The 11,499-nt window shown below is 35.6% G+C and overlaps 2 protein-coding genes across 2 annotated transcripts; one reads left to right on the top strand and one right to left on the bottom strand.

The window, feature by feature from the left end:
- The first annotated feature begins 660 nt into the window (after positions 1-660).
- Positions 661-2,719, top strand: LOC124920960 (preprotein translocase subunit SCY2, chloroplastic). The gene has a single exon (XM_047461551.1). It carries the CDS (start codon positions 913-915, stop codon positions 2,539-2,541), a length of 1,629 nt encoding a protein of 542 aa, XP_047317507.1. The 5' UTR covers positions 661-912; the 3' UTR covers positions 2,542-2,719.
- A 41-nt stretch (positions 2,720-2,760) lies between these two features.
- LOC124910677 (autophagy-related protein 16-like) lies at positions 2,761-11,231 on the bottom strand. The gene is made up of 5 exons (XM_047451354.1): positions 11,173-11,231; positions 10,962-11,088; positions 9,803-9,984; positions 4,811-5,006; positions 2,761-3,883 (listed from the first exon to the last, which is right to left on the bottom strand). Coding segments are annotated over exons 1-5 (1,533 nt in total). The 5' UTR covers positions 11,175-11,231; the 3' UTR covers positions 2,761-2,857.
- Positions 11,232-11,499: the final 268 nt, after the last annotated feature.

Raw genomic sequence — 11,499 nt, 5'->3', positions numbered from 1 at the left:
TACATTTGATACACCTTTCAAATCTATACAAAACAAAGAAAAAACAAATGATTTATACATAAAATCCACACAAAATCAGCTAAATCCTTACAATGAATCATTTCAGATTATCAATACATTCGATACACCTTTCAAATATACACAAAACGAACGAAAAAACAAAGAATCTATACAGAAACAATAGATCTACCAAATAAAAGTATCCTTTCTGATCGGTTGACGCCAGAAGACATTGAAGCGGCAGAATCGGTGGATGAATATTTCTGTTAGGTCGAAAGCGGAAGTCAGAAATAAGGGATAAACGACGAGGTGTGAGAACGAACGAATCGAACGAAGAATGAATCGAAAATGATTTCGGACGAACAATGAATCGAAAATGATTTTTAGTGAGCCTGTGGATTTGAGCTATCACTTTGTATGAATAGGGGGAGAAAGAAAGAAACGGGAAGAGATAACCGGGTTTAGGAGAGATAAAAAAATAACAAAAGAATGAAGACATAATTTAATTAAAATTGACACGTAACCGTGGCATGTCATTTTTATCATCTCCCTTATAAAAAAAAATTACCTATTATATATATATATATATATATTTTTTAATTTTCAATTTTATTATTGTTTCTTTTACAAAACCTACCCTCCAAAGAAAAACCCTGTGAAGATTTCCCTTCCCATTCTCGAGCCGCCTTTTGAACCTCATCCTGTTCTTACTCTTTTTTCTTGACCTACAAAGGAATCTCTTCTCAACGAAAGATGTGCGATAGTCTCGCATTGAATCCTTCCATCCGAGAAGAAAGGAAACAAGCAAACCCTTCTGCCTTTCTTCTTGATTTCAGGTGAGATATTATCCATCCATCCATCCATCCATCCATCCTCGTTCATTGAAAAACACTGCTAGCTATTTCTTCCTCCATGGAGACTTCGCTAGTGAACTCAACCCTCTCCAATTTCCACTTCTTTAGAAAGAAAAACGTATACAACTACTGTTCAATGCAGGACATACCCAATCGTCCTTTTATTAGTACTACCCGTATACACATTCCCCTTAGGTCAAGTTCTTCAGTAGTATTCTCTGGTGGTGATCATATTGCACTGTCAAAGCGCCATCTTCCAGTAAAGAAACATACAACAAGAACTCGTAGTTTTCTATTTAATCAGCTCACAAGTGACACCCTGAACTACGATGATAAACCGAAAATGTTCAGAAACAGATTCCTTGATTTCGTTCGCATTGGTTCTGTCATCAATAACGCTGCCGAAGCATTTTTCAAGAGCGAGATCAGAAGGAGATTGTTTTTAACATCTGTGTTGATTGTGTTAAGCCGAGTTGGGTATTTCATTCCTTTACCGGGTTTCGACAGAAGGCTAATCCCAAAGGATTATCTTAGTTTTGTTTCTGGATCAGTTGAGGAACTAGGTGAATTCACAGCTGAAATGAAGCTTTCACTTTTCCAGCTTGGAATTAGTCCACAAATTGTAGCCTCAATTCTAATGCAGGTACTTTGTCACATTGTTCCTTCATTGGTTAAATTACGTAAAGAAGGTTTAGATGCTCATGAGAAGATCAAGAATTATATATGGTGGCTTTCACTTGGTTTTGCAATATTGGAAGCTTTAATTCTTTCATGTTATTCTCTGCCATATTCAATCTATTCCTCTAGTTTCAAATTCAAACATGTGATGGTAACATCTTTTCTGTTGGTTTGCGGTGCAATGACTATGACATGGATTAGCGATACGATAACCGAATCTGGATTTGGTCAGGGTTCGTCGTTAATCATATGTGTGGGTATCTTGACAGGCTACATAGAAACATTATATAAAATGCTATTCCAGCTAAGATTCAGCGCTGTTCCTGCAATTTTAGGCGGTTTCACTTTAGTTGCTATGTGGGCTGTGATAGTAACCGAGGGTTGCAGAAAGGTGAAACTGCAGTATTACGGTTTCAAACTCGCTTCAGCCACAAGGGAAGGAAAATCTCCGGTTACTGAAGTTGAACCGTACATTCCTTTCAATATCAATCCATCAGGAATGCAGCCCGTTCTTACAACAAGTTATCTCTTGGCATTTCCGGGAATAGTTTCGAGCCTTCTTGGTAATTCGCGTTTTTGGGAAAATGTGAAAGATATATTGAATCCTGATACTACTCGGGGTGCAGGACCGTGGGTTTATTACTTGATTTATGCGTTCTCGGTGTTTGTTTTCAATATATTTGATATTGCCAACATGCCAAAGGAAATTGCTGATTATTTGAATAAGATGGGTGCGAGAATACCGAATGTGAAGCCTGGAAAGGCAACTATTCAATATTTGACGAAGATTCAAGCTTCTACAAGGTTTTGGGGTGGTTTGTTGCTTTGTTTCTTGGCTACTAGTTCTGTGATTCTTGATCGTTACTTAAGGAGGATTAACGAGGGGTATTCGATAGGGTTTACTTCGGTGCTTATTATTGTGGGTTCTATTATTGAATTGAGAAGATCTTATCAAGCTTATAATGTAATGCCCAGCTTAAGCAAAGCTTTAAGACGGTATGGTGTGTGACAAAATGTTTTTTAGAATTGAACATTTGTTATTAGTAGTAAAAGAATTAAATGAAATATTTTAATATTTTGATTTTGTTTATGAAAAGAACTCAGACAAACTACATATTTTCAGTCACTTGTGTTGTTAAGGATGCTATTCTTTTTTTTTTCTAATATTATTTATTAATGTTACTTTATATAGGATACCTTATTTTTAGAGTGTTTTGCAGTTTACCATATAATTTAATAATTAATCAAACTGTTTATACTTCACACTAGAGGCTGTACAATTTATACCAAAAAAAATAAATAAAGATTTAGCCAACTATCAATCATCATGTCCATATACAAACATTCCCACTCTTGTCTGCAGAAGCAAGAGGCTTTCCAACCCCACTCCAAGAACAACACAAAACAGCTGAACCATGATCCTTCAAACTACTCACTACAGCCCCTTTCAAAACCGACCAAACGCAAACCGTCCCATCAGCCGATCCCGAAGCCACATAATTATCGTCGGGACTAATGCAAGACCTACTCCAATTCGACGCCAATTTATTCCCCCCATTCGATCTCAACGTCCCACAAACCTCGAGAGATCGCATATCAAACAAATTATGAATATTATCTCTACCACTAGTCAAAACCACATTCCCACTTCTCGAAAGACAAATCGACGTAATGGCGGCAGAATGAGCAGAAACCTCGCTCATAAGCTTCCCCGACTGAATATCCCACAAACGTAGATTGCCATCCACGTGGCCCGAACAGACGGTACGGCCGTCGATTGAGAAACTAACAGCGTTACAGTTACTGCTAAATATAATCGTGTTGATGCAATATCCTCTTTGGATGTCCCATAGTTTAATCGTACGGTCGTAAGCTGCACTCACGAGGAGTCGGTTCGAGCCCTTGCTAACATCGACTGCGCAGGCTTTGTCGGTGTGGCCTGTTAGGGTGTGTTGCATTCTGCCGGAGTTGACGTCCCACATGTATAGGTTGTTTGAACTGCTGGCTGCAATTATGGATCGGTTATCGTGGGTGATGGTGAGATCGAGAATGGAACCGAGGCAGCCGTGGAGAGTTTGGGTTAGGACGGATGTGTTTGTGTCCCAGAATTTTACTGTTTGGTCCTGACCGCCGGTTATTAGTCTTGTTGATCCGTTTTCGAAACATATGGCGGCACATCCACCTTCGTGGGCGGGGATTCGGTGTTTGGAGGTGGAAGGAATGACTGACTCGACATAGAATTCTGCGCCTTCTTCGAACTGGCGAACCACGCCGTCTACTTGCTGTCTGGCTAGTTGTTCTATGCTGGTTGTTTTGATCCGATCGAGCATATCTTCGTAAATTGCATTTGCCTGATATTCATACAAGAAACAGAGGTTAACCCAAAAACATATTTATATTCTTTTGAAAAGAAGGGTCAATTTTATATCCACAAAATAAATGATAAAAAAGGGAATGAAAAAAGAGGCATAAAATCCAGAAAGAGACAATATCAGATACCAAGTAACTGAAAGAAATCTCAGCACGGGCAAGTTGTGAAATAATGAAAGAAAAATTAATTTCTCTTTTGCACCTAAACAGTTTTTGTTCATAATGTTCTTTTCTCACGATCTATTAACCAAAAATCTGGTCTTCTATTTAAAAAATCGCTAAACAACCATGAAGTGTCATTTAAATTTATTCCGAATAACCCATTATTCCATTGTCAACTAAAAGACTAAAATATCCTTAATTTTTATATATATATATATAATCTTTTTTTTCAAATATTAAATAATATATTTTAGTCATTTAACTCGAAATAATACATTTTTTTTTTTTTATCAAATAAGGTATATTTTCTCCCAAAAACGGGTTTATTTAAAACCTATATCAAAACAAGTTTGTAGATTTCACTTCAAACTGCTTAAATGGAGACAAAATGATATGTACTTTTTTTTAAGAAAGGTGAATATTTCAAGTAAGTTGCAAATACAGGCTTTGGCCAACCATGAAGACAACTTTGGTTTTAGAGTTTGGTTATCGTCATGTTCTCATGATAGATATGGTGCTAAATTCAATATTTAGTAACTCAATCAATCATTTCACAAAATGAATTACGCTATAGTTTTTAATTGGCTAAAAAAAGAAGAACGAGATGTATCATTATAATCGTTTGCTGATCTTAATAGAACAGCTTTCCCTCTAACGGTGTTGGTTCTGAATCATAGTTGTTCCTCTTTGTGAGCAATTTCAAGTACTGTTTAACTAGTTCTGTCCCTATAAAAGAGATCACATACCTCATTCATTCGTTCAGCTTCTTGCATCTTTTGCAGCATCCACCGGTCAATTAGCACTTTATTTTCAGCCTCGGCCTTCTCAGCTGTGACCGTGACCTTGTCCAGTTGAGTCCTTAACCCTTGGTTCTCGTTGATCAGCAATTCTAAAGCCTTTGTCTTTTCTTCCAGAAGCACTTTAAGATGTGAGTTTTCCTCCCTGTGGTATTTTAATTTGTTAAAAAAGGAACTATCCATTCTCCAAACCAAGAAGATAATACAAGGAACATTTTAAGATCCAAATTTATAACCTACAATTCTTAAGGAAAGAAGAATGGGTGATTGGGGAATGACCTAAGCCTCTTGAATGAGGTTACCAAACTTTTTTTTGTATGTTTGATAGAAAAAATCTATATTTGTTAATGTTTGCCAAAAATCACAATATCTAACAAATAATTGATCGTGATTGGACATCACTTGTATCAAATGAATCAAAAGAAAATTACAATATAATTTGGATCATCATCAAGAAAATAAATAAAGCAAAAATTACATTATAATCTGGAACATGATCCCAAAAAAATTATACCAAAAGAGAAAAATAAAAACATTTTCAGTTTTAACTTCACACAATTTTCAAATGAGATTGTGATAAAATACTAATTTTCAAATAGAATCAAAGGAATCCTAAGAGAAAAGAGGAGACTGGACTTCATTCAACAATTAACATAATCCCTAATACAAAAATTCTAACTATTTATACCTAATCCCTACTACTATTTACAATAATGTCGTTAGTATATTTCCAAGATGCTCCAATCTTACCTTACCCAACTATTTACCATTGTTACCAAACTCTTATTTTCTACTCCCTTTAGCCATTTTATGAAACCCAAGCACCAACTCGTGGAATCAGAGAGTAGATAGTGATAAAACGCGAGTAACCAAAATGCTCATTCTATTTATTAAACAATAAGTTTGAAGAGTACTCTTGGAAGAGTTAAAAATTGGTTGATTTGATTGAAAAAAGTATTTGGGTAGGAGAAACAAATGAAAATGTCATTTGGGTACTCTTCTTAGATATGGAGATTCTCCATGGTTCTCTAGTCTAAGGGCTTAGGACATTTCCTTCTTTGAATCTAATATTCTCTATTACAAAATCCTAACCTAAACCTAAAAATGTGTAACAAATCTGTATTGGCGATAAAACATCCCAGTGCATTTTTGAGAATTCTTTTGTATTTTGAGAAAGATCCCTAGATGCCAAAAGCGTCAATGGGGTAATCATTTAGTTCCTACAGAGTGGAGATGATGGGGTCATAGTTGTCAATAGCGTATAGCGCTAAATAGCGTCAAAGCTGCTCATAGCTATAGCGTAAAGCGAATAGCGTAGCGAGGGCTATTTGAAAATAATGCGTTAAAAACATGTAAATATCAAAAATAAAAAACATCACAAAAATAAAAGTTCAAAACAAAAAACCATCAATTCTTAAACTAGAAAAAGTTCAAAACATAATCTAAAATTCATTGTCATCATTTTCTTCATCAAGATCGAGATCATCTTCTTCATTTGAAATTGCATAATGTTTGGCATCATTCTCTTCTTCACTTTTTTCATTATAATCAAATTCATCTAAAATATCAGATGTGTTAGATGTTTCTATTGGTCTTTTCCCTCTTGATTTAGATGTGATTGCCTTCGAGCTTCTTAAATGTGTTGATGAAGAGAAAATAAGAGAATGAAGGATAAGAAAAGACTAGAGAAGAGAAAGAGGGATAAGAAAAGGCTAGAGAAGAAATGTAGAAATAAGATTAGAGGAAAGAAGAGAAAATAATTGGAAAAACTAGAGAGGAAAAAATAATAAGAAAATAAAAGAAGAGTGCAAAGAAGAGGAAGAGTAAAAAATTTTTGAAATTTAAAAATTTTGGGGAGATGAAAAGTCATAATTAATATTAATTTTGTAAAAGCGACGCTACAAGGGGCAATAGCTTTTGGCGCTATAGGCGCTATAGCTACAAAAGCGGGGCTATTTGAAAGTGCGTAGCCTATAGCCCCTTATAGCTACAAGGGGGCGCTACGCTACGCTATTCGCTATAGCTAGCGCTACGGGCGCTATTGACAACTATGGATGGGGTTAGTCCATGGATTTTCCTTCCTTATGACGCATTTCGTTCTAATAAGTTACTTTTTTTCTTTCTTATTTTTTATCTATTGTAAATGCTAAAGAATATGGCCACATCATCAATGGGGAAGAAGTTGTTCTAGACCTTAATAAAACTAGTTGCATCAAGGACCAATCAGTAATTTATATGTGAAGGGCTGTAAGTTTTTTCTAGGCTAAACAGGTTAATACAGGGAGTTTGTTGCTCACTACAGATAACTAGCAGAAGCCTAGCCAATCTATTGAAGTGAGAAGGCTCAAGGAAGCTTTAATATCTCCTCAAGTGCTTTTGCTAGAGGAATTCAACCAGCCATTTGCATTGGAAACTGATGTTTGAAATAGTGGAATAAGAATGGTTGTGTTGCAGGAGGACCTATTTGCTCATCTAAGTAAAGGCTTTGGTCCAGCTCACAACAGTGTGTCCAGGCCAGCTTTTCACGCACCTCGACTAATATTGTAGGAACCTCCCACTTTAATTTGATTCATTCAATGAGAATCGAACATGTGGTTTCAGGAATATTAAGTCCCTTAGTCCAAGCCTGAATGGATAGTTCACAAGGGTCTATGGAATATGAAAAAATAGCTATTGTTGTGATTATGGAATTTGAAAAGTTGAAAGCACTGTTTGAGTGTAAGGCATCTCTTCATCAAGGTAATAGAGAAAAACACTGGACAGATCAAAGGTTGGCTTTAACCTTACAAAAGGGTTTAAGTTAAGTTGTTGGGATAAGAATACAAGATTGTACACAAGGATAGTATAATAATGATTTTGTTGAAGCTGAAGGGGAAAAGAGGATTGATGGCAGTGTCAGTGATACAACTCACTTGTCAAGGGGAAATTGTTAAAGTGGTTTATAGAAGGTACTCCTGGTTTTGACAAGGCATGTCATTATGCCTCAAATCTTTGGACTGTTTAGAGGAGTGCCAAGTACATGGGTAGAATCTATGGTGGCACTGCAGGGGAACTCAGAACACAACTACTGCAAGCCATGATATCACCAGTATTGTGATCACTCTGGTATGCAGGCTAATTTCAGGAACTAAAGGCCTTCTTTTACTATATAGGTATGAAATCAAACCTATTTCCAGATAAAGATAAAAAACAAACAAAATATAGTGGGTAGACAATGAAAATGCAATTCAATAAAAGAACAAGTAAAAAAGTTTGTGGCTGCCTGTGACACTCTTTTCAGTGATTCTAGACAGATCAACATAACCTAGCATTCATCAACCATTTTGAATACCAGAGCAGCATGCATACATCTAGGTCAGATACATTAGATTCATACCAGAGCAACCATTTTCAGTGTACCAACCTAGAAATATAAGATTTAGATAGATTTAATGAAGAATTAGAGATGAGTAGGTAATAAGCCTTAGACATGAGAGGAACTAGATTCATACATTCATTATATCATTTTTAAATTGAAACTTCTATCATATCATATTTTTCACAATACACAACTCCACTATTTATAGTCCACTAATTTACTCTACACCCTATTTACAATTTAATAGTCTAGATTTTAAGGTGTGGTTCTCCTCAAGGTTGTCAGAATTGGTATAAGAGCTAGTCGTCCGTGTTGACGTCGAAGTTGTAGTGTTCGCCCGGATAGGAGGCCTAACACACAACCAGCCCACGTGTACGTGGCGGATTGTTATGATTCAATTGGTTGAGGGAATTTGATCCCACATTTCAATTATGGGGTTCTGATGTGGGTTTAAATAACCCTTGAGTTCTCCAACCTTAAGAACTAGCTTTTAACATGTAGTTCTCATAAGGGTTGTTAAAATATGCTCCATGGACTACCGGAGACCACAATGTGACAAACCATGATGCTATCTTGATGAACTTGTTCTAGAAGGCCCTTGCTTCTACAAGGTCCAAATGAAACATTAATGTAGCATAGCACTCGTGCCGAAGACAAATAGAAAGGTTGAACCATTGCCTTTATAAAAACTTAAGGTGTATGTGTGGCTCATGACCTAGCACATGATGGAAATGGCTGTTGTAGAACACAATTTTTTTTCTTGAGGTGCAATAGTGTAAGCGCAAGTAATCTAGACAACGAATTGTCTGCTCTCATTCATTAGATCATATCAGTTCTGACAGACATAGGAGGATTGCCATTTCTCTGTACTTATTTATCGGGTTCACTTATCGGTTGCAACGATATGCACTTGATCCTTAAGACAAGGATCTTCTCAAGGAAGGGAAATTTAATCATCAAAAATTGGGCCACTTGTAGAGTTGAAATGAAGGATGAAGAAAAAGATGACATAGAATGGACTAGTCAATGCAAGAGTCATAAGTTTAAGAATAAGGAATAGTCTAACTCAACTATGATGATAGGAAAGAAAGAGAGATTGTAGAAAGGGATCAAGTCAACCATAATGAGATGTGTTACAAACACTCATAATTCATAGAAAAGATACTTGAAAGATCAGATTACATGACTATTAAAGATAGAGATTAAAGTTTATCTGCTAGTCAAATACATTCATTCACTGGATAGATCTAAAAAAATTATTTACTAGTTATGATAAAATCCTATGATAAATAAGAATTTAAAAGCAAACCACCTACCATTATCTAATCCTAATAAAATCTACTAAAGATAAAATTTATCATTAAGATAAGTACAATTATTCCAAGTAATATTGTTTTTAAGCCTCCAATAAGGCAATCTAAATTTGTGGACAACTTATATGACTGTTTTTATCCATTTTGTCTAAACACTAAGTCTCGTGTGTTGCTCTTATCCAGTAGGAACGTGCAACTAAATATACAGACTTATGTAAGGTAATATGAAAAACAAAAATGAATTCCAACTTCTAGAAAAATGTGGCAAACCTTGTTTTTGCAAGCTCATTTTGGAGATCTGCAACAGTGGACTCTCTCTCCTGAAGTAAGCCTTTGGAAGCTCTTGACTCTGCTACTTCCACCACAAGCTGCTCGGATAAGCGAGATTGAGCTTTATAACACTGCTGGAGTTCGATCTCAAGTTTTTCTGCTTTTTCTTTCCACTCTGACCCCTACAAATGAGAACAAAAACCATATAAGTTCTCAAAAAATTTCAGCACAAAAAAAGAGAGGTTATCTTGGACAAAGAGTAACACATCTTTGTTGTTTCATTACAGGAACATCAAAGTATTTCTGTGTATGCCAATCAAACACAGAGATCAATCTTCGGGGAGATAATCCCACAGAACCAAATACTAAAATCATCAATGGGAGAATATTCTGGAAACCACTATATAGTCATGGTATTCATTGTCAGCTGGAAGGCAAAAATCAATTGATATATGGTAAACTCAATTGAAGATGAGACAAATTCTGAATTGTTAAGAAAAGAAACCAAATTATGAGATTTCATACACACAGAAACCATCTAATCCGGAAGATCACGATGGAGATGTAGCATAATAGAGAAAACCGCATCACAGAGGATCATAGCTCATTAGATATTAGGTAATTCTGTTCTAATTTGAAAAGAAGTTGAGTCAAGGCATGTATATCTATCTTTCTTCCTTTGGAACTGAGACAAGTTTTCCTTTGGTAGTTGGTACTATTCTTCTCTCAATTCTATCTTCTATCTTCTCTATCCTTTCTTGATCTCATCCTCCTTTTTTAGTTAGGAAGAATTATCATGACACTTCACCGTAATGACTCTCTGCTTCCATTCAATGCGCTTACAGAGGTAATGACTCTCTTTCTTTATCTCATTCTCTATCTTCTAATTTCTCTATCTCTTACATATGTACTTACAAGTTCCATGAGTGTTTGATAAACAATTGCTAGTTAAATTCTCATTAAACATGAAGTAATTGGATACAGTGAGACAAATTAACGATTTAAATTAACTGAAAAACACAGTTCAAATTGATCGAAGTAAGCATAAACCCTAAAATCATGTAGTCATAATTTTCAGCTCTAAAGAAAGAAAGAAAGAAACAAACAGCAGTGCAAATTCAGTCAGAAAGCGATGCTGCGTATACTCTACAGAAAGCACCTGAAGAAGAATAGGCCTAGAGAGAGCCGAGAAAGCGGGACCATGAGCACGTTCTTCAAGCAAAGACCTTCTATGAAGTGCCTTCATAGCATGTTCAATCGCCATGGCTGCTATCTCCTCTTGCGACCTACAGAGGAAACCGGATCATACTCAAGAATATATAGAAAGAGAGATGAAGTAGAGATCAGAATTAGCAGGTTGATAAGCTTACATATTTTGATCAGATCGGTGAAGGGACGAAGTTTTGAAGATTGTTCTTATTTTATACTTCACAAGGAAAGAAGCTAGAAGAAGAAGAAGAAGGCCGAAATTCTATTTTGACCCTGAATCTTTAGAGGAACTTCCATATGTACCACACCACATATTTAACACCTTTGAAAACAACGATAAATTAAAAATATTCCTTTAAAGCATTGTTAATTTTAAAATTTTCTTTATTTTATAAATATAATTGTTTACGTGAAGATCTAATTTATTTATAACTTTTAAAATTTAATTTAGATCAGAAGCTATTGGTTTGAACTATCACTATGATGGT

The sequence above is a fragment of the Impatiens glandulifera genome, chromosome 1 (assembly GCF_907164915.1).
Source record: "Impatiens glandulifera chromosome 1, dImpGla2.1, whole genome shotgun sequence".
Classification (NCBI taxonomy): domain Eukaryota; kingdom Viridiplantae; phylum Streptophyta; class Magnoliopsida; order Ericales; family Balsaminaceae; genus Impatiens; species Impatiens glandulifera.
This window is presented reverse-complemented; position numbering and strand designations above follow the sequence as displayed.

What these genes read in the sequence shown, in the direction of transcription:
- LOC124910677 (XM_047451354.1), bottom strand. An exon ending in AATGAGCTTGCAAAAACAAG is followed by an intron (nt 5,007 to 9,802) that starts GTTTGCCACATT and finishes AAAATACCACAG; the next exon opens with GGAGGAAAACTCACATCTTA. An exon ending in AAGCTGAACGAATGAATGAG is followed by an intron (nt 3,884 to 4,810) that starts GTATGTGATCTC and finishes TATGAATATCAG; the next exon opens with GCAAATGCAATTTACGAAGA.
- LOC124920960 (XM_047461551.1), top strand. Translation starts at nt 913, where the DNA reads ATGGAGACTTCGCTAGTGAACTCAACCCTCTCCAATTTCCACTTCTTT.